At 40.4% G+C, this 23,587-nt stretch overlaps 2 protein-coding genes across 2 annotated transcripts; one reads left to right on the top strand and one right to left on the bottom strand.

The window, feature by feature from the left end:
- Window positions 1–8,643: 8,643 nt before the first annotated feature.
- Window positions 8,644–10,192, bottom strand: LOC132280755 (acetylglutamate kinase, chloroplastic-like). The gene has a single exon (XM_059782485.1). It carries the CDS (start codon window positions 9,665–9,667, stop codon window positions 8,825–8,827), a length of 843 nt encoding a protein of 280 aa, XP_059638468.1. The 5' UTR covers window positions 9,668–10,192; the 3' UTR covers window positions 8,644–8,824.
- A 10,815-nt stretch (window positions 10,193–21,007) lies between these two features.
- Window positions 21,008–22,996, top strand: LOC132281288 (uncharacterized). Its single transcript, XM_059783005.1, has 2 exons — window positions 21,008–21,738; window positions 21,871–22,996. Exons 1-2 carry the CDS (start codon window positions 21,008–21,010, stop codon window positions 22,994–22,996), a joined length of 1,857 nt encoding a protein of 618 aa, XP_059638988.1.
- The last annotated feature ends 591 nt before the right edge of the window (window positions 22,997–23,587 follow it).

The following is a 23,587-nucleotide window of genomic DNA, read 5'->3' as shown; positions in this document are numbered from 1 at the left end:
ACCAATTGGGTTGCCAATGAATGGAATGGCCTTAATTGCTAATTCAAGCATCTAAAGTCTTCTGAGATTTGATTAATCACTAAACTCGAATCTCCCACAATGTGGACATCTTTAACTGCCATTTATAGCAGAATTTCCAAGCCGATAATCAATGCTTCATACTCGGCTTGATTATTTGAGCACTTGAAATCCAAAAAGAAAGAAAACAAAATTTGGTTCCCTGTTGGGGATATTATCACGATGCCAGCTCCTGAGCCTTCACTAGTACTCGACCCATCGAACATTAAAGTCCATGGAGTCATGAATATGGATGCCGAGTCAAGCTTATAAAATACTTGTAACTCAATTTCAGGCGAGGGATGATCGGCAAGAAAATCCGCCAATGCTCTTCCCTTAATTGCCTTTTGTGAAACATATGCAAAGTTGAACTCCATTAGTGCCAAAATCCACTTGCCAATCCGACCTATGATTAATGGCTTTGATAGCATTTACTTTATAAGATTGGTTTGACAAACAATATAAACCAAAACAGGCAACATATAGACTCTTAATTTCATTGCTGTAAAATACAAAGCCAAACATAATTTCTCAATCGGTGTATATCTACACTCGACTGGAGTTAAAACTCGGCTGAGATAATATATTGCTTGTTCACTTCCTGCTTCATTCTCTTGTGCTAATATACTTCTCATGGATTCTTCAGCAGCTGATAAGTATAACTTCATCGGCCATTTCTTCCTTGGTGGCATCATGACAGGAGGACTTGATAAGTATTTATTAATCTGGTCAAATGCCCTTTGATGTGTATCATCCCATTTGAATTCTTCCATCGGCTTCAGCTTGAGTAGCGGGGAAAACACATGTAACTTCCCAGCTGTATTAGCAATAAATCTCCTAAGATAATTCACTTGCCCAAGTAACCTCTGCAACTGTTTCTTACTACTCAGCGCACTAGCATCAATAATTGCCTTAGCTTTATTCCTATCGATCTCTATACCCCTTTGATAAACCAAGAAACCCAAAAAGTTTCCTACTGATACTCTAAAGGCATACTTTATTGGATTCATTTTTAACTTATGAGCCCTCATCCTCTCAAAAGATGCTTTGAGGTGGACTAAGTGCTCTTTCTTCGTTGCTGATTTCACCACCACATCATCAATATATACCTCCATAAACTTTCCGAGCATATCATGGAAAATAAAATTCATGGCTCGCTAATATGTGGCACCAGCATTCTTCAACCCAAAAGGCATTACCACCCATTCAAAAGTTCCAATCGATCTGGGACACCTAAAAACTGTCTTTGGAATATCCTCATCAGCTATATAAATCTGATTATAGCCTGAGTGTCCATCCATAAAAGACATATTTGGTGCTTTGCAGCTGCATCAATCAGTTGATCGGCTATCGGCATTAGATACTCATCTTTTGGAATTGCCAGGTTTATGTTTCAGAAATCCACACATACACGTAATTTTCCATTCTTCTTGAGAACAGGAACTACATTTGATAACCATTCAACATACCTTGTAGTTCGAATGAAGCCAGCATCCAATAATCGTTCGATTTCCACTTTAACTTTATCTACCACTTCTTGAGACATTCGACGAAGTGGCTGTTTATATGGCTTGTAACCATCTTTAATGGGCAGCCGATGTTCCACTAGATCTCTGGATAAACCCGGCATCTCCTCATAATTCCAAGCAAAACAGTCACTGTATTGCTTCAACATGTCGATAACCTCGGCTTGCAATTCTGGTTCTAACAGTGCACTGATGCAAGTTGGTCTAAGCTTTGCGTCAGTGCCTAAATTCACCTCCTTTAAAGGATCCTGAGTTTCTGCTTTAAGATCATCGAGCTTAGCCGATGCTAATTCCAAGTCTTCCAACTGGATTGCATCCAACTTTTCATTATCGAATCAATCGACCTCAGTAAGATTAACCGATGGTCCTGGCTCTACTATTGCTTCTTTCTCTAGCCGTTTTTCGGCTATGTATGCTTGTAACCTAATGCAAGCGGCCCTAAAGGCCTGCTGTCGAGCTGCTTCTCTTTTAAGTTTTGCTTCCATAAACAACTTCTTCTTCAATTATAGTAAGCCGAGGGAATTCTACCTTCGGCCTAGAATTCTCCTGCTGCAACTCGCCGATTTCACGATCGGCAAGGCTTCTTCTTATGGTTGCCGATGTTGGTCTTCCATCGGGTCCTGTTCCCAATCGAATAGGAACACATTCTTCGTTATACAAAACAGCATCTGCCGAATACACTTTTGCCACAAATAGCTTATCATCGACATTCACTATTTTCACCTTATCTCCATCCCAAAAAATCAGCATCTGGTGTAATGATGATGGGATGCACATATTTGGATAAATCCAGTCACGGCCTAATAACAAATTATAGGAAGCCGTGGATTCAATAATAAAGAATGCCGTAAAAGATGTGCTACCTCCAACTTCTACTTCTAAGGGAAGGATCCCTTTAGTGCTAGTAAAGCCTCCGTTAAAACCACAAATTGCTACATCAGTAGGAATAACATCTTCCATACTCTTGCCGAGTTTTTTTAGTGTGTTTGCTGGAATAACATTTAGAACCAAGCCATTGTCTACCAAGACTCAATTAATAGGTTAACCTTTTACCCATACCTTAACATACAAAGGCCTGAGTTATTGACTCATTGCTAACAAAGATTTCTCAAAAACCATTTTTTCTGCCGATTCTGAAGAAAGAATTGATAAATTCTAAATCGGCTGAGTTTCTTTCTTATTCTTCTCAGTATTTGCATTTGATGCCGATGGAGCCTGGAACATTGTTGGTAATACAAATGCCATGTTACATGACATCTCATCTGGGAAACTGCCAAACTAAATTTTGAACCCATTGTTGCGTCTGGGCCACGTTGGTTAATGCTCCTCATCCGGTTCATCTTTCTTTCCTCAGTTTTCCTTTTTTCCTCAGCCCTTCTCCTTTGTTTCCTATGTTTCTGAGATCAAGTTAGGCCCCCATTCTGATATTGTTGAGTTTTAAGGAATTTCGGATGATTAACTCGAGTCCATCTATCTTCAGTTGAGTCTGTCCTTGGTTCACAGTTCGCACTTTATATGAATCGGCTCCTTTCTGTATCCAAATTTCTGACTGAACCAGCGACTGCCTCTTAAAACTAGGATGCCGATTTTGGGGATGAAATCGGCTAGATATATATACTTGCCGAGTTTGCTTTCCCGCCTTCAAATGACTGCTGCTAGGACCACCTTACCAAGGCTCTTCCCCAGGCTTCAATAGGAAAATAAGCCTCTCAAGAATTCTTTTCTTCTTTGGTTGAACCTCTATTGGTACATCTTCCTTTGGTTTTTGCTTTCCTTTGTAATTTGGACAACAACCATGGTCAATCAAGGCTAATTGAGCCTCCCTTAATTGCTTCTGCAGTTCTGCCATCTTTTCAGGTATCGCAATTGATGAAAGGAACTCACCAGATATCTTTTTAGCCTCCTACCGATTCTCTTGCTTAGCTAAGCTTATCACATTTGTAGATGTGATTGTAGGAAATGGATTAGTATCCATTTTCATAGTCTCTGAAGTTTTCTCCGAGAATTTTAAAGTAACTTTGTCAATAGATTTCTGCAATACACCTCGTAGAACAGTACAATCATTAGTAGCATGGTTCCAAGAGTTATGATACTTACAATACTCTTTTCTTTTTAAGTCACTTGCCGATGGAATCTTATGCCCTTTAGGCAAGGATATCATTTTATCGGCCATCAAGTGATCAAAGATTTGATCTGTTTTCGACAAGTCAAAAGAATAACTTTTCCCGGTATCGACAGGACATTTCCTTGCTGCCGATGTTGATGTTGATGATGCATTGCCCCCCGTGGTCGGTTTAGGTTTAACCAACTCCTCACAAACGTATGGCTTTTTGATATTAACTTTTACAACGTCAACTTCTAATTCATCTCTAACTTCTGTCGAGAATACCTCATAATCAGGGTCCTTGTACCAAGTACCCTTAGAAGAATTCTTCTTCTCTTTCTCTTCTTTTAGTATTTCCTCATACCGAGAAGCCATGTCTGCTAAGTCGAAGAGATCTTGAAACTCAACCCCATCAAACCTCTTGCGATGTTCAATGTCTAGACCTTTTAATGCCAACTTGATGTATTCTGGTTCAGGCAAACTTACTCGGCATTTAAGTTTAGCCTTTCTGAACTTGGCAACAAAAGTCTCAACTGATTCGCTCGGCAACTGAGATAATCGAGATATGTTTGCCAATGTAACTTCTGTCTCTGTTCGGTAGAATTAGGTATGGAATGCCTCCTCCATCTTATCCCAAGTCTGAATAGAATTGGCCGGTAAGTTGCTGTACCATTCAAACGCCGCCCCGGCAAGAGAGCTAGAGAATAACCTCATCCTTAACCAAGTGCTAGGACCTGCTTCTCCACATTGTGCGGTGAACCTTGCAATATGTTGCACCGTAGAGAAATTCTCTTCGCCACTGTACATAGAAAAATCGGGATACGGATAATTTCTAGGCAACTTATTAGCATCGACATGATCAGGATAGGGTTTTCTGTATACCGGGCGAGCACGTCTGCGACCTTGTGCTACTTCGGCCTGTATTAAAGCCAAAATCTGAGCCCTATCAATCCCTGCATTTCTTCCTAGAGGATCATTTAGGTGCCGCGGAATGAATGGATTAACCCACTCCCTTTGATGATCGGCATTTACTTGCCCCCCAGCAGCCGCTAGAGGTATCAATGGATTAGCCCTACCTTGGTTTAGGTTGCCTACTACTTCTTGCTGATCTCTCGCTGGTGGAATCGACTGCACATGTGGACACTACACATTCTGATTATGCTGATCATTAATTGGTGGCTGGTACACTGGCACAGTATTCACTGCCGGCGGATCTGATAAGATTGGTGGATTCCCTATTGGCGTGCCGAGTATATGATTCGGCACATTGCCGATAGTAATACCAAGTCCTGCATTTGGCGGTACGATGCTTGTTCAAGGCCCTTGGGAAATATGTATCAATGGTGTCGTCATACGCTGAAATATGGACTCATTAATATGAGATGCTTCGGCTTGATCATGTCGATTTTGATTAGCCGATATACTGGTTTCAAGCCTCTGATTCATCTTCTCCATTTGAACGTACATTATCTGATTTAATTCCCCAGTCATTGACCTCATCTTATGTATCTGAGAAACCAAAATTTGATTTGATTCCCCCACCTGAGACCTTACTTCCGATCTGTGCTTGCTGGGCATCAATTTTCTGCATAATCGATTCTAGTACCCAACCCAAAGGAAGATCGGATGGAATAGATGAGTCGGCATCATCACCAACGCCGAGTTGTTGGTTTTCTTCATCAATATTGTCACTTTTAGTTACGCCTTTCGAATTTCTTAGCTTTGGAGGCATATTTACTATAATTACTCACCTGATGGGTCCCACTGGGTGTGCCAAAAATGTTGACGCTAAAATCGGCTGGCTAGACCGATCTCAAATTGATGTAGTGCGAGCGTGCCAGACCACTTGTGTGGTTCAAGTGTAAATTGTCAACTTAGTTCCTTTGAGCAAGTTGACTTTCAGGCGATGCGAGGAAAAAGGGAATAATAAAATTCCTCTTTTGAGTTCAATAATGCCTTAGTTAAAAGGATTTTATAAGTGAATAATATATAGTAACGTGTCAAGAGAATAGAAAGGGGAAGAAATAGATATTGAAAAATAATAGGGAGAAGAGATAGATAGAAAGAGATATAAGAAGAGAAATAGAACGAGACTGAAATAGAGAAGGAGAGAGATAGATATAGCAATGATGCTATTTGAGGAAAGTGCTTGAGAAAACAAACAAAATAATAAATTGATTCTGAGGGTGCTGGACCTCTTGCACAGCATGCCTCTTTGATTATTTATCGAATGAATTGTAAAACAAATACCTACAAACAAGAATTCTAATTACAATAAAACTCTATATCATTCAAACTAAACAAATCCTACAATAGCTTAACTAACTACCACTTTAAAAATAACTAATCCTAGATAAACACTAACTCAAAAAATCACATAAATCTTATCTCTCAATAAGTTCAAAAAATATTCAATCTGATTAGTAATGCCCTTGTGTAGAATCTGCCACGTCACTACACCAATGCTATCCCATCTGCAGCCCAAGTCCAATGCTTAATCCATGCCTCCAAGCCCGAATTCCTTACTGCATCCTTCAGCCCAATGTCTTCTCACAATCTACGTCCTTGCCAATTAAATTGCTAATCCAAACCATCTTCAGCCCAATCATAAATCCATAGACCAAATATCCTCTATGGCCCATGTATTAAAATGGGTCTACAACCCAAATGCCAAAATGGGTGTCAACAGATCACACACACAATGGCTGTGTGAGTTTCTTGCCAAGGGAGAGAGAAAAAAAAAATCTACATGGATATTGAAGCCCAAATTACTATTTGTGCTTGATGGAATTTGCATCACACTGTCTCCACCATTTCATCCTTGCATGTGATCACAGGATTGAATATGTGGAAATCAAGGAAAGGTCTCCAAGTAACAATCCAGATTAAACCAGTTTAATAACCATTCTAGACAGGAAAAAATAAGACATCAATAATGATAAAGGACCAGTTTGGTAACACCTGGGGAAAGGAAAAAGTAAGGTAACACATGACACCAAGGACTAGTGTATATATTTCATCCTTTAGCAGACAGATTTGTCTCCTGCTTTCTATTGGATCAATCCCTTAACTGGACCGGAGCCCTCTGATATGATCCTGAAGGATTTAAGAACTTATGAGACATCTTTGTGATGATTCGTCAATTTAGAACTCTATGCATACTCTAAGAACAAGAAGGACAACAAGCATATATAAGCCAACCATACAACAACATCCAATCCAGCAGTGGTGAAACCCAGACTGCTAACTGATTGAGCACTGAAGTAATCCACGGTGTTTTTAGACATTCAGATTGATCAATAATAGCAGTCAATACCTTCAAGCATACTGACCAAAAAAAAAAAAAAACAGCATACTGAGAAAAGAGAAGAGATTTTACTTATAAATAAATAAAAGAGATTTCAGCAGAGGGGGATTTTGCCAGTATGTTGTGGATTTGTAGACTGACCTAACAAAGTCCACCTTCTATGTCTTGAGTATTGTAAGGCACTAAACCAGGACGCTTCCAGCCGATTTGAGGGTTGGATTCATTGAAGTTCTATGAACTGGACTCTTTGATTGATTATTTCAAGTAGGTTCTGTTGTGATCGTAAATGGGTATAGTGAGGCCGCAGATGGAACATTCTACCTTTCGGATCATTCTGATGCATTGGCATCTCTTCAGTAGGCTTCCCAAATAAATGAGCTGCTTACTTGCATCAACAAAGGAAACAATCCTTATTCCTGCTTTCAATGGGCCTTGTTCATTCACCACAGAAAAGCAAGAAATTCTTGTGTCAGATTCAATCAGAAAACTATTCTTTCATGCATAGGGCCTACATATGAGAGAGATGGAGGTTGCAGCAGTGGTGGTGGTGAAGTGTTAGAGGTAGGGTTTTAGAGAGAAACGTGTGTGTGAGTGTGTGTGTGTGTGAGAGAGAGAGAGAGACAGAGACAGAGAGAGTGACAGATAAATTAGACTACATTTGATTTGGAGTTACAGTTTGGTAATTGCGGATTCCGCAAAGGAATTGGTGGCAGCAGCAGTAGTTGCGGTGCTGGAGAGAAGAGAGAGCAAGTGTATGTGTCAGTGGTGGTGTGGGGTGAAAGTGAGGGTCTAAAGAGAGAAACAGGTGATACACGCATGCGCAGAGAGAGAGAGAGAGAGAGAGTGGTGTAGGAACCTGAACTGGATATGAAAAGAGAGTAGGTTTGCTTGCAAATAACACCTGGATATGAAAAGAAAATTAAGAGATTAAATAGAAGGCATAATGGTCTTTTCCCTTTTTTTAGTCATTCCTGGAATTTTTTTATTAAAAACTTATTACAATAATATGAGGTAAAAATGTCAAACACCTCAATAATTTAACACTGTTTATTCAACAAACCCTGAAGGCGTCAGTGTGATTTTCGCAAAACTTAATCTGAGGCAGGTCGGGGTAATCTCCATTTTGCCTAGACTGAAATCTTTAGAAATAAAGATTTTTCGCAAACCATTAACCTGATGATTAACTTGTACAATTTTGCAAACCATTAATCTGATTATTAACTTGTACATTTTGCTTAGATTGAAATCTTTAGAAACAAGCTTAGAGAGATGACACAATTCCATTTTATGGTCAACAATGATGGAAAAGATTGCCGCGTAGTTGCCGCGCTGATCAGAAAAATCTTCTGTGAGAATAATTGAACAATAACAGAGTATCAGAATGTTGATTTGATACTTTAGATTATTCGATTGGTATCATCAGAGAAAAAAAAAAAAAAAAACAACAACTCAAGTGTTCGTTGCAGAGATTAAGGTACACAACTTGTTATTTCGGAAGTTAAGGTACACGACTTCCGGTACAAAAGGTTGCCTTGTTATATGCCGCAGTACGAAACCAGGATCGGATCCCAGAAATAAATGGTGCATAACATAATTGAATCCAGAGATGAAAAAAATTAGAACATGTATCAAAGATGGTCATCGCCTACTAAAGAAAAAGCTAAGGCAATTCAAAGAGTAAACGATACCAAAGCTAAAATAAAGCTTAAAAGTACCCATTTAACAAAGAGTGCATGTCACATTGTCATGTTCTTGCTACAATGACTTAAAAATTCACTGCAAAACAGACCCATCGAAGTTTTAATACCTACTTTGAAATTAAAAGAGATTTTACCCAGTAATCATGGTTCCGGCCCCCTCGTCTGTGAGAATCTCGAGGAGCAACGAATGCGGCAAGCGCCCATCGATGATACTCGCCGTCCGAACCCCCTGCGCTAGCGACCTCACGCAACAGTTCAACTTCGGAATCATCCCACCTGCAATCTTCCCATCTTCCATCATCTTCTTCACCCCTTTTATATCAATCTCCTTCACCAAAGTCCCCGGATCGGCCTTGTCCTCCAGAATCCCCGGCACGTCCGTCAGCAGAATCAGCTTCTCAGCCCCCAATGTCGCCGCCAACTCCCCGGCTACAGTGTCCGCATTGATATTATACATCTGACCTTCGTCGTTAGCCGACACCGACGCAATAAATGGTATATGATTGTCCTCGATGTGCCGTCGGAGGGCGGATGGGTTCACGCTGGCGACCTCTCCGACGAATCCCAATTGGGCTGATTTGGAAGACGGGCGGGCGGTGAAGAGGCGGCCGTCGATGCCGGAGAAGCCGATGGCGGTGGCACCGGCCTTGTTGATCAACGAAACGAGGTTCTTGTTGACCTTTCCGATGAGGACCATAGAGACGATTTCCATGGTGGACGAGTCGGTGACTCGGAGGCCGTTGAGGAAGTGGGCTTCGATGCCCAATCGACCCAGCCACTGGTTGATCTCGGGCCCACCGCCATGGACGAATACAATGCGGATGCCGACGCAGGACAAGAGCACGATGTCGGTGATGACGGAGGCCTGGCGAGACTCGGATTCCATGGCTGCGCCTCCATACTTGACTACGACGGTCTTGCCTCGGAATTTCGGGATGAACGGCAGACTTTCGGCGTATATGTTGACTCTCATCTGAGGGATCAATGCCGACTTGTCTTATTCAGAAAGAATTATCGGCGAACGAATCGTGGGTGATACTGATGCCTCAGACATGTCTGTTCTGTTGCTGTCTGGATACAGAAATTGGTTACGGGTAGCTGGGGCGGGGCGGGAGGCAGATCGAGTAGATGCAATCTTTCCTTTGGAGATGACATATACGGTACAAAAATCTGGCACCCCTTTTAATACACTGCCTGGAATCTCCGTCACTTTAAATCTCCTGTTAAATAACATTACTGAACTCTGAATTTTGCCATCTCGTTTTTGCATTCTTTTGTAGATAGATTACATGAATCCATATAGCATGCTAGCAAGATATGTTGATATTTCTCAATAAAACTTAGGTTGCTTGTTGACAAAAGAAGCGTGGATCTAGCATGAATTTTTTCTTTTTCTTTTTCTTTTTTGGCACTATATTCAGCAAGAAATGTTCACAGTATCATTTTGTTTGAAGTTTTCAAGTTATGTTATTTATATGTTCAATCTTAATTTATATTTACATGCAAAGGAATTTCATATATTATTGTTATATACCACCGCTCTCTTCCCCCATTGCATCAGTAATTCTATATTGTATTATATTGAATTGATTCTGGAGGATGAATTTGCGCCCAAAATGCAACAGAAAACAAAATGGGATTATGATACAACGCAAATGCGAGGAAAAAAGATTTTGACTCTAACTTTGATATCCAAAATAAGTTTCTCAAGTTCAAATGTTTTGACTTTTATGATAGACTTTCTTTAGATGTCTAAAATGGGGTCTGATATTTTTGTATATTACAAACAAAGCCTGCTTATTAACTGTCCTACATTATTTTGCCTTCAGGGTATTGCTATTATATATAGATAAACATCAAAAGCCAAGATTATATAGCATCCTTAGAAAAATAACAGAAAATGTTTCGTAATTGTAAAATAGTGAAGGAATAAAAAAGGGCATTACCTAGTTTTAGTCCCGCTGCAGCAGGATCCCGGGGAGGGCTAGAGATAGACCAAGCCTTTGATTTTTCATAAAGATAATTCTAAACTAGTTATACAAGAAAACTCCTGCGGCTTCATTAGCTCTAGGCAAATTCAATTTAAGATATAACGGAAGACTTGTTCTGAAGTGTAGAACCTAAATGATACTAACCAGGATGCCTTCATCAAAATATTGGATAGTTATCCATTACCATTTCTGATGTTTCTGAATTTCACCATTTTCCATTTTTTCAGAGTTTTTGTTGTTACAAGGTCATTTTCGTCTTTTGCCGTTTTGCGAACCGGACACTTTAAAGTGTGCCAGTTGTGTCAGAGAGTTATTTGGGGCATTTCATAGAGTCCAGGACTTTCACATTTTTTTAGTTTTTCGGGCTTGACGGCTCCGTGTGGGACTCGTTACCGGAACTGTCGCTTACGGAGTTTTTGTTTGGGTCGATTAGCATCATATCAATTTTATTAAATGTATTTTATGTGGTTGCAAATTAATATGTACATATGTGTATACATATGTGTGTAGTGTAAATTAAAGATAAAAGAAAAAGGAAAAAATAAATAAATAAATAAATAAATCTAAAAGGAGGTGAGACCCACCATTAAGCCATTTAAGGCCTTGAGACCACCGGTCTCTCATTTCTCTCCTCTCTCCCACTGGATGCTCTCTTCCTTCTCTTTCTTGAATTTTTTCTTTTTTTTTGAGCTTTAATTTTGCTCCTCCATTTTTTGGTCGATTGGTCACAATTCCGGTCTTGGTTCCTTGACGGAAAATGTTTCTCTCGTCGTTCTCTATCACATAGTCAAAGGATTTAATTTTCAAAGGAGCAGTGATTATTTTATGAATTTTTGAAATTTTTAGATTTAAGGCTTCGAAGGGGGTTTTGAGCCAATTGAATTCGGATTCCGGAGTTGACCCTTTGGAACAGTAGAATCTACTCGTCGACGGTTACGTTCCCAATGAACAATTTTCCGTTACACCGCCGTTGACTAGCATTGACTTTTGTTGACCGGCGTTGACTTTTGTTGACGGGCATTGACTTCGTTGACCGGCATTGACTTTTCGAGCCGGGAATATATTTTGGCTACTTTTGAGATAGGGATGCTCTAATTCACAATTTCTTAGGTTCTATGTGAATTTTCCTTCTTAAATTGACTATAAGCATGTTTAATTTCAATTATTTTGACTATGTGATTATGGTTGATTATATGTAAAGTGGTGGACGTATGCTATGTGATAAATGAGTCTGTGAATTTAGTTACATCATTGTAGTGAAGAAGCATGTTTAGAAATGACAAGTTGTTTACTTTATATATTTCAATTGCCATGAAAATTTGATGTCATAATCGTAGAAATAAATGTTTAAAATATTCTTTTACAAGCTGTGATTATGATATGGGTAAAATGTATGGAATATAGTTGTTGAATTTGGCATTTGGAATCATAAAGCATTTATGCATCCATTGAGAAAGAAAAAGGGGAAAAGTATATATTTTTTTTAAAACCAATGAAATTATGGGCAAAAGTTTTTGAAAAGTGTTTGTGAAAACTCGGACGCCTAGGAGACGCCTAGTGGTCCGTGGTGTTAGTATGGTCTAGAGAGGGGACTAGGGAGAGACCCTAGTGTGGTTGAGCTAATCAGGCCAGATGCGACACCTTGGAAGTGCCTTGTGGTCGTGGATGGTTAGCCAATCCCCATTTCGTGACGCCTTGGAGGTGCCTTGGGTCAGATTACACTAACAGTTTGGAAGTTGAAACGGTATGGTTTTGGAAACGGGGAGTGACATTGCATGACATGGCACATCATTGGCATACGTGGTACATTTGATAATTGGTTGAGATATGTATGTTTGTTGATGATATAGTGGTCTTACTTGACTCCCGAGATATGATCCCGTTCTCTTGCTTTCTATTCTCTATGTGGATTCACGGGGTCATAAGAGGTGTGTCTTAGACACTTCCTACTGAGCGTTTAGCTCACCCCATCACTTTAACATTTTTCAGGTTACGGGAAAGAAGTGGCAGATGACGTTCCTCCACAAGTTTTGATGGATTAGTAGACTGTTTGACATATTTTGTAGCTATGGTCTCATTTTATTTATTATTTTTATTATTTATAAATTGAGATGACAAGTATATTATGTATTGATATAGGAAAGGACGGTAACGTTTTTAGTTGACCTCGGGTTCGAGTAAGGACCCGGTTAGCGATTCAGACCTTCGGGTTCGGGTCATTACAAATTTGGTTTCAGAGCAATGGTTCGAAAACCATTAGGACGACAGGTAGAGGCCTACCTAGGGTTGTGTGGGAGGTCATTTGCATTATTTATGTAATTATTTGCTAAAGTGTTTTATTATTTGAAAATGATGCTTAATTGTCTACTTATTTACATGTTTATGTGTTTACGGTTTTGAAAGACATGCTTCTTTGCTATGTGTTTGCACGTTTATATGTTTATATGCCAAAGTTTATGTTATATAGCGGCATAATTAGATGATATAACCGTGTAAATGAAATGTGAAAGAAAAGAAAAGTATGTTGATTGTGTATGAGGATTCTGGTGACGAAAAGTGGTAGGCACGGTGTATGCAGGTCCAATTTAAATATTAATGTGACGAGTAATAAGCACAGTATTGTGATGGTTATTAGGCATGGTTATGTAAGTATTTTAAAATAAATAAATAAATTTAAATGATGGGGTATGATTGTATCATGGGATATGGTTATTATACATATATGTATACCTGTATAGGAGTATGCGGTTGAGCATGGATGGTTGTGTAAGTTTTGACTTGAGTAGGCGAGGGGTTCGGTTGCTCCAGGGTTGTTTGGGTGCTGGTTCTTGTCGAACTAATGGCGTGGGCTTCTAGCTTGTGAATTGAGCTATTTGGCGTGTAGTCAACCTGATCTTTTAAGTTGCATTTTGTGCGGTGCTTAGAGCACGACTTTAAACGGGTTTATATTTCATGGCATGATACCTTTGTTGTGTGTGAGTTTCATGCATTGGTGAATGGGTTCTGGTGACCGTGGAAGTGAGAGTTTAGGTATGACCTTAGGAGGTCAGTGTTTATGACTTAGGTCACGATTTAGTGTAGAGGTTCTTTATGAATCGGTCGTGGTGGGTGTTATAACGGTTGTTAGAGTCACGAGCGTGGTTTAGGGGTCGTAGATCTGTATTTCGGGTTTTCTGGTACGATCTAAGAAAACGTGTTGGTTATGGTTGTTGAGGGGGGGACTTGTTGGACTCTGTAGGTCCAGGGTGACGTAGGCATTGACTGAAGTCATGCCAGTATTGGGTGATCGGCTATTTGATGTGATTCAGTTCGTGGGTTGTAAGAGTTTGTTTTAGAGACTAGTTTGTCAAAGAGTGTTTCATATTTTGGAGAGCTACAAGAGTGTGTTGCAGGTAACTAACTCTCGGTGAGTTGATTGCATTGCTTGGTGGATGAGCGAGATTATAGGTTGTCACGGTTGTCGAGAAAGTCTCGAGGTAGTATATAGTGGTCAGTTTTAGTTATGTAATGCAGGATTACATTATAAGGCAAGTTGTATGTGGTCATTAGTGTATTTAGTCATTTGCAGATGAAATGATTGATGGTAGGTACTGTGTTACCAAATAAACTGTGTTTTAGAAATTGCAAGTTGTGGACTGGAGTTGAATTTTATGTTGCATTTGGGGTATGAAGAAGTAGTGCTAGTTGTTTGAGGATCCGAAGAGGTAGAATGATGATTGGAATGATTAGGATGAAGGTGATCCCATAAGTTTAGTTGGTAGCCTTATTTGACTTTTGTCGAGGCTAAAGGGGGTTCTGAGGAAACGGGGAAGAGGGGGAGTAGTGACGTTGAACCTAGGGTATGAAGCTTTCTTGTTTAGGCATGTAGATTGTCTAAGAAATAGTGGTTTGGGTGGCCAGTTAAGCATTGGTGATTGATTGCATTATAGATGGTTTTGAGGAAATAGTTGGGTGTTAAGCATTCTGGGTTTTATACTCGTTTCTGTTTTAAGGATTTTTCGGAATGGCATTGCCGTATAGAGATTTTTTTCTAGTGGCAAGTAGTGGCAGTTGTGAAAGGTATCAAGAGTAATGTTTATTCTTTTGTTATGATGGTGTCATAGGAAAAATTACTTGGTAGTGACTTGGTGATCTAGTGAGATGTGAGGTTTGAGTCATCATTCGAGGATGATGAAGTAGAGGCGTTATAGCGTGATGTTTAGTATTGATGAGCAGAATGGTTTGGGATATGATCAGAGAGTGGATTGGAGAGTATGAGTTGTTTGTTATATGTTTTCAGGTAGGTGATGGGGGTTGTGCATCAGTCAAGGAGATGATGAGCAGCTTAGTTTTTAGAGCTATTAAGGACGATGTTGCCAGATAGGCACCTTTTTCTTTTGACGACTCAGTGGGTTGTTGTGACTGAGGTCACGAGTCGAGTGTGCACGGTGATCAAGACAGTATCGTATGGGAAGGTAGTGATGGAACGGGTGGTAAAATGTCATTTTATGACATAGGGGTTGTCATTTGGGAGTGACGGGGATAAGGTGTCCGATGAGTTTTGATTGTTTTTAGTGTTGGTATATTGTGAGCATTGATGCTCTTGTCTGATGGTTGTGTTATGAGTTGTATCTTAGTACTTGACGAATAGGTGGTAGGGATCTGATTGGTATTGGTTAGCATGGGCGTTGTGGGGTATCGTATGCGAGGTTTCTGTGTTGATAATATATAACAATCCGTTAGTGGCGGGGTCGCCTAGAATTGAGTTCGTAGTTCCGTACGGGTATCAATTTGGTTATTCTATTTGTGTGTAAGGAATTTACTTCCTCCCAGGTGAGATTGGGTATCCATGGTTGGACAATTGGTGTGTAACATGTGACAAGGTGTCGGGTGCATTCAGGTACGAGTCTTTAGTCTCTTGTGAGAGCGGGGTTTGTTACCCTTTTCCATTTTTTCTAGTCCTAGCAAGGACGTCGTTTATTATGAGTCCTGTTTTCCATTTAGGAGTGGCGTACGTCTGTGGATGGACGGACTTGTGTGTGGTTTGTTGTGCTGTTAGAGCTCGTCAGTAGAAGTCCTGGTTGGAGGGGTCGACTCACTTCCACGGAGGGAGGTGGAGTCTTTAGGTTTTGTAGGGCTTGTTCTGAGAGTGGTCTTGACCAGTGGTGTGTGAGGTACGAGTTGCCGAATAGGGATTGTGTGTTTCTGGTGTCTGGTACTAGCGGTGGTGGCTAGGGGTGTGTTGTGAACTGTAAGTTCAAGGATGATTAAGTAATGTGATGTGAGTCATGTACTTGGGTGTTTTTATAGACGTTTGATTCGTGCAGTATCTTGAGGACAAGTGTTGGTGTTGTTTGAGTGCTAAGTAACTAGAGGTGTGAATGTGAGGTTTCGTTAAGGAATAATGGGAATGATTGAATTTGGTTTCGAGATCTCAGGCATGAGATAGTCGTGTTGTGTATTTTGACGAGGTAAGAATTAAATTGAATGATGTTATGGAGTTGTCTACCTGGTATGGATGTGATAAGGAGATCAAAGAGCTTGTATGCTGATTGATGATTGTGGTATTTGGTGTCGTATTGCTTTTAGCTTGTTATGATTGTGTGATTATGGCATGATTGGGATTCTTAGAGTATGTATATGACTGTGTAGTTGTTGAGGTTACGTAGAGCGATGGATTGATAGTGAGTGGATCTTATTGTTGTTTTATGGACTGTGTGAGATTGTGTTTGAGGTTTGGACCTTAGGACAGGAATGACGTCTGTGTTGAGGTTGGATCAATGATGAGAATGGCCTGGCCAACCATTTCTCCTGAGTCAGTCCATCTTTAGCACGATGTCGGGTCAAAGGTCCATGATTGTTTTAGTTTGTCAGAAACAGTAAGAGCACGGAATTACGGATTGTGTCGGTGTGATAGTGTGGATTCAGGTGGTTTGTCTCGGTGACGATGTGTGTTAGGTGGGACCAAGTGTCCAATCCATTTGATTACTAAGGATCTTGTTTCGAGGATTTGTGTCTTGGGTACAGGATAATGCACTTTACTAATTGGGTGACAAATGTCTATGCAGTTATTGGGAGAATTATTGTTTAGTCATCTTGAGGTCGATAAGTATAGTGATTGTCATATAATACGATTAGTAGTTATTGGTACGGTTATGTGGTGGTGTAGCTACGTACTAGATAGCAAATGTTTGGTCTGTCAGGGACGTGTAGATTAGAGTTGAGATGGATTGAGAGATGGAAGGGATTTCTTGTTTGGGGTTTAGTGTGTCCCTTAGAGGATGAGTTGGGTTGGACGTTGTTATGTCCAGTGGTCAGGCAACCATTCATTTCTCAGATTTTGGAACCTTTTCCTGACTGTGTAGAGCAAACTAATGTTCGTTTTGAGTCAGACATAGAGCCTAGTTGGTCTTATGTAATAATGAGGTGAGAGATGGGTACCGCATTAGGTTTTAATGGCAGTGGTATGCGATTGCCTGGTGACGTCCGGTGTTAGAGGCAATAAAATTGGTGAATTCATGGTCTTGGGTTTTGTGAGGTTTCTCAGGTAAGTGTGTGGCTGTGGACCTTTTTCTTAAGGAGGGTAGATTTCGATGATGAAATCTCTTTAAGGATAGTAGATTGTGATGTTTCTGAATTTCACCATTTCCCATTTTTCCGGAGTTTTTGTTGTTGTAAGGGCATTTTCGTCTTTTGTCGTTTTACGAATCGGACACTGTAAAGTGTGCCGGTTGTGTCAAAAAATTGTTTGGGACATTTCATAGAGTCCAGGACTCTTTGAAATGCAAGGGTGACCATTTTCACATTTTTTTAGTTTTTCGGACCGGATGGCTCCGTGTGAGACCCGCTACCGGAACTGTTACTTACGGGGTTTTTGTTTGGGTCGATTAGCATCATATCAATTTTATTAAATGTATTTTATGTGGTTGCAAATTAATATGTACATGTGTGTATACATATGTGTGTAGTGTAAATTAAAGATAAAGGAAAAAGGAAAAAATAAATAAATAAATAAATCTAAAAGGAGATGGGACCCCACCATTAGGCCATTTAAGGCCTTGAGACCACCAGTCTCTCATTTCTCACCTCTCTCCCGCTGGATGCTCTTTTCCTTCTCTTTCTTGAATTTTTTCTTTTTCTTTGAGCTTTAATTTTGCTCCTCCATTTTTCGGCCGATTGGTCGGGATTCCAATCTTGGTTCCTTGATGGAAAATGTTTCTCTCGTTGTTTTCTATCACATAGTCAAAGGATTTAATTTTCTGAGGAGCGGTGATTATTTTATGAATTTTTGAAATTTTTGGATTTAAGGCTTCGGAGGGGGTTTTGAGCCACTTAAAGTCGGATTCTAGAGCTGACCCTTTGGAATAGTAGAATCTCCTCGTCGACGGCTACATTCCCACCGAACAGTTTTTCGTTCCGCCGCTGTTGACCAGCGTTGACTTTTGTTGAAACGGCGTTGACTTTTGTTGACCGGCATTGACTTTTCCGGCCGGGGATATTTTTTAGCTACTTTTGAGGTAGGGTGCTCTAATTCACAATTTCTTAGGTTCTATGTGAATTTTCCTTCTTAAATTGACTATAAGAATGTTTAATTTCAATTATTTTGACTATGTGATTGTAGTAGATTATATGTAAAGTGGTGGACGTATGTTATGTGATAAATGAGTCTATGAATTTAGTTACATCCTTGTAAAGAAGAAGCATGCTTAGAAATGACAAGTTGTTTACTTTATGTATTTCAATTGCCATGGAAATTTGATGTCATAATCGTAGAAATAAATGTTTAAAATATTCTTTTATAAGTTGTGATTATGATATGGGTAAAATGTATGAAATATAGTTGTTGAATTTGGCATTTGAAATCATGAAGCATTTGTGCATCTATTAGGAAAGAAAAAGGGGAAAAGTATATTTTTTTATAAAAAATCAATGAAATTGTTTGGGGAAAATTTTTTGAAAAATGTTTGTGAAAATCAGGACACCTAAGAGGCGCCTAGTGGTCCGTGGTGTTAGTGTGGTCTAGAGAGGGGACTAGAGAGAGACCCTAGTGTGGTTGAGCTAATCAGGCCGGATGCAACGCCTTGGAGGTGTCTTGTGGTCGTGGATGGTTAGCCAATCCCCCTTTCGTGACGCCTTGGAGGTGCCTTGGGTCGGATTACATTAACAGTTTGGAAGTTGAAACGGTATGGTTTCGGAAACGGGAAGTGACATTGCATGGCATTGCACATCATTGGCATACATGGTGCATTTGGTAATTAGTTGAGATATGTATGTTTGTTGATGATACAATGGTTTTACTTAACCCCCGAGATATGATCCCGTTCTCTTACTTTCTATTCCCTATGTGGATTCACATGGTCATAAGAGGTATATCTTAGACACTTCCTACTGAGCGTTTAGCTCACCCCATCATTTTAACATTTTTCAGGTTACGGGAAGGAAGTAGCGGATGACATTCCTCCACAGGTTTTGATGGGTTAGTAGACTATTTGACATATTTTGTAGCTATGGTCTCATTTTATTTATTATTTTTATTATTTATAAACTGGGATGACACGTATATTATGTATTGATATAGGAAAGGAGGGTAACATTTTTAGTTGACCTCGGGTTCGAGAAAGGACCCAGTTAGTGATTCGGACCCTCGGGTTCGGGTCGTTCCACCATTACTATCCTTAAGTGTGGAATTTATAGTAAATCAATATCCCAAGTCAATTTGCTTGTTCAAGAAACACTGCAAGGGAGGTGCATACCTGAAGAGACCATTCCTTAAGGTAGCACCAAGAACCATAACTTCTATTGATGATCGAGTAGCAAATTTAATTAATGCTTTGGCTACATCTGTATCTTCTTGCACGATGCTTTGGTATTCTATCTGTTGGCATAATTGGGTGACACAAAGAGTAGAAGTTAGAATACAAAGAAAATTAAGTTGATGACTTACGTGAAGATGTGACTGCTAGTGGTCTAGGGCCTTGGTATATCTTTATATTATGTAGCTAGATTGACTACAAGCTTTTATTATTATTATTATTATTATTTATATATTTATTATTGCTCTTTTTTTCTGAGGCAAATTCTGATAGGTCATGGTAATATTACCTTTCCCTTCTAATTATGATGGAATAATAAGAACTTGGAAACTCACATCTTTACGGGTGCAGAAACAACGGAAGCGGAGGAAGAGTTCCTTATTTAGTGTATCAGAATCTCTGCATACTGATCCATTTTGATTACTGAGATCAGAATTCTGGTTCAACCCTGCATCCAAGAAATAGATTGAGGTGATTCTTTTTTATCACATGATACGAAATGTGCAAATGTCAACCAGATTCAAGAAAAAAGGCGAGGGACTAATGCTGCAGATTCATTGTAGAACTTGTGTTGAAAATTTATCGGAGTGAAATCTAGTAGATTATAAAATCGATTAACGTCTTTACATGCTGATGATTATAATTTAATTACCCGTGGATAGGGGAAGATCGTTAAAGTAACGTGCTATCTCATAAGATTGAGGTAGGCTCTACAGACTAAGATAAGGACTACGACTAAGATAAGGATTACAGATTACGATAAGAATTGCAGAATACGATAAGGATTAGACCAATAGATTATGATAAGGATTAAGGACGACATGAACGCTACGTAACATCCTGAACCAAGTCCTATAAATAGGGAGGGCTAATCGATGTTTGGAGGTAGGCAAAAAACCCTAACTCAATATCTCGATTTCTCCAGAGAGATTATCATTCACACTGACTTGTTCGTCGGAGCCTACTCCACCGGTAACACACCGGTGTTTGTAGGATCACTTTTTCTTCTCTTTATTTAGGAAGTCAGATCAGATCCGGGTTGCGCAGAATCCATCTTCAACAGTTGGCGCCGTCTGTGGGAACTTATTTTTATTCTCTAAACAAAGCATGGTTCTATTGCGATCTGGTCTGGCTGCTGGTGAGGGCGAAGGGTTGCAGGCTTCTGATGCAGGGACTTCAACGGGGCAACCCCCCGTCGTCCCAAATGATCAGGAATGCGTCGCAGTGTTGGAACAACTGGTGAACCAGTTAGTCCAGCAAAATGCGATGATTCTACAACGCTTAGCCGCCCCCAACGAGGAGAGAAACAGTGAAGTACCCAACGATGACTCCCGTAGGGTTAACAACGATGTTGAGCTTAGTTAAATAGGGGGTCAACAGAGGAGCCATCACCATCGGTCCCCTGAACAGAATACCACCAGGCTCCGTGGAGATACTTCTAGTTATGTTGGAGACAAGACTGAGGACGCCACTCAGTTCGATCTAGAGTTGTAGGATCTGAAAGCCAAGGTTGACGATGTCATGCAAGCGATGAAAGGGAAGGGCCAGGCTGCAGTGAACGATATGGTACAAAAGACTAACCTAGCTTTTAGCCCAGCTGTTATGAGTTGTCCTCTACCTAGCAAATTCAAGATACCAACTCTTGAGAGCTTCGATGGGACGCGGGACCCTCTCGACCATTTGGAGACCTACAAAGCTCTTATGTATTTGCAAGCCGTACCGGACGGGATTATGTGCAGGGTTTTCCCTACCACACTCAAGGGTTGGGCTCATCTCTGGTTCAATAAATTAAAGCCAGGCTCCATTGAAAACTTTGAAGAGTTGAGCAAACAATTCATAGAACACTTCATCGCTGGGCAGAAGCACAGGAAACCAGCAACACATTTACTTAATGTGAAGCAGCAGAAGGGAGAGTCCCTTCGTGATTACATAAGTCGTTTTAACACTGAAATGCTGCAAGTTGAAGAGGTGGACGACAAGGTTGCCCTCACAGCCTTTATGGGAGGACTACAGACTTCTAAGTTCCTATTTTCCTTATCAAAGGAAGCCCCTACAAGCATGACAGAGTTGATGGTTAGAGCGCGGAAGCACATGAACGCTGACGATGCTATGAATGCACGAAAAAACAAAGATGGTGAAGATAAGAGGTCGGATAAGAAGAGGCTAACACCTAGCACTAGGGAGGAAAGGGAATTGAAGTACAAGAAATTCTCAAACAACCAGGCTGACAGATCGTTTCGCCGCCCAACGAGCCCAGGCAGGTATAATAACTATACCCCCCTAAATACATCTGTAGAGTAAGTCTTTCTGCAGATTCAAGATGACGCATCATTGAAATGGCCACCAAAGCTAAAAGCTGATCCAACAAAGAGGTCTCAAGATAAATACTGTAGGTTTCACCGGGACCATGGACATAACACAGAGGATTGTTTTGACCTCAAAAACCAGATTGAGAACCTTGTTCGTAAAGGTCATTTATGCAAATTCACAACTAGAAATGGAAAAGGAGGCTCCAACCCAGCCCGGGAGGGCCGAGATGATCGCCCTCCTCAACACCAACCAATGGGTGAGATCAAAGTTATATCGGGTGGCTTCACTGGTGGTGGTGAGACGAGTTCAGCTCGGAAGGCTCATGCTAGAAGAATTCGGAGTTTTTCAGAGGTGAATGAAGTTGGAATGACAAGTCCTCCAACCAAATTACCTCGAGTTGAGGAGCCGGTCATAACCTTTTCTGAAGAAGATGACAAGGGAATTCACCAGCCCCATGATGACCCTCTGGTAGTTTCCATGGTCGTTACTAATTTCACTGTTCGACAAATACTAATAGACAATGGTAGCTCGGCTGACATACTATTTCTTAGGGCGTACGAGAAATTGAAAATTGGCCGAAATAAGCTCCGACCCATGAAGTCACCACTGGTGGGATTTTCAGGCGACAAAGTATATCCACTGGGGGCAGTTACCCTTCCAGTTACTGCAGGAGCCAATCTAAAGCAGGTCACTGTAATGGTGGACTTTGTAGTGGTGGACTGCCCATCATCATATAATATTATCCTGGAGAGAACGACATGGAATGCTATGAAAGCAATCATGTCCACTTACCATCTCCTGATGCATTTCCCAACTGAATATGGTATGGGAGAGATAAGAGGGGACCAAACAATGGCTCGCGAATGTTATGTCGCCTCTCTCAGAAAAATAAAATCGCAAGAGGCATTTATGATTGAAGGGCTGGAAGGGAAAGATAGACCAGACTTTCATAGAGCGGAACCTACAAAGAAGCTAGAAGAGGTCATCCTTGGTGAGCCCAAAAAAAAAGTGAGTATAGGGTCTTTACTCCCCCCAGGTATCAAAGATGAACTTACTCAATTCCTCAGGAAGAATCAAGACGTATTTGCATGGGTACATGAAGACATGCCGGGTATAGACCCCACTATCATGGAGCACCGCCTAAATGTAAATCCTGACTTCAAACCTGTCAGACAAAAGAGGAGGACTTTTGCTCTAGAAAGGAATTAGGTTATATCAGAAGAGGTGGAAAAGCTTTTAAAAGCCGACTTTATTCAAGAGGTGTACTACCCCGACTGGCTGGCAAATGTGGTCCTAGTGAAGAAGGCAAATGGAAAATGGAGGCTATGTGTGGATTTCACCGACCTTAACAAAGCTTGCCCGAAAGACAGCTTTCCTCTCCCAAGAATCGATATGCTCATTGAGGGAACGGCTAGACACGAACTATTAAGTTTCATGGATGCATATTCTGGATACAACCAGATATCTATGTACACCTCAGATAGAGAAAAAATGGCCTTCATCACTGATAGAGGTTTGTACTGTTACAAAGTAATGCCGTTTGGGCTCAAGAACGCTGGTGCAACATACCAGAGGCTAGTGAATGCAATGTTTAAGCATCAAATTGGTAGAAACATGGAGGTATATGTTGATGACATGTTGGTGAAAAGCTTAAAAGCTGAAGACCATTTGACTGACCTGCAGGAGACCTTCGAGGTACTTAGGAGTCCTAAGATGAAACTCAACCCCAGCAAGTGTGCCTTTGGGGTTTCCTCAGGAAAGTTCTTGGGATATATGGTAAGCAGAAGAGGAATTGAGGCC

This window comes from Cornus florida, unplaced genomic scaffold (genome assembly GCF_030987335.1).
Source record: "Cornus florida cultivar Cherokee Brave unplaced genomic scaffold, ASM3098733v1 CherokeeBrave_3.0.0_Hap2_Chr11, whole genome shotgun sequence".
Classification (NCBI taxonomy): Eukaryota; Viridiplantae; Streptophyta; class Magnoliopsida; order Cornales; family Cornaceae; genus Cornus; species Cornus florida.
This window is presented reverse-complemented; position numbering and strand designations above follow the sequence as displayed.

Bases quoted from the DNA above. Each gene is read 5' to 3' on its own strand.
- LOC132280755 (XM_059782485.1), bottom strand. From the start codon at position 9,667: ATGAGAGTCAACATATACGCCGAAAGTCTGCCGTTCATCCCGAAATTC.
- LOC132281288 (XM_059783005.1), top strand. From the start codon at position 21,008: ATGAAAGGGAAGGGCCAGGCTGCAGTGAACGATATGGTACAAAAGACT. The intron at 21,739-21,870 runs GTATAATAACTA...TAAATACTGTAG, and splicing joins CGCCCAACGAGCCCAGGCAG to GTTTCACCGGGACCATGGAC.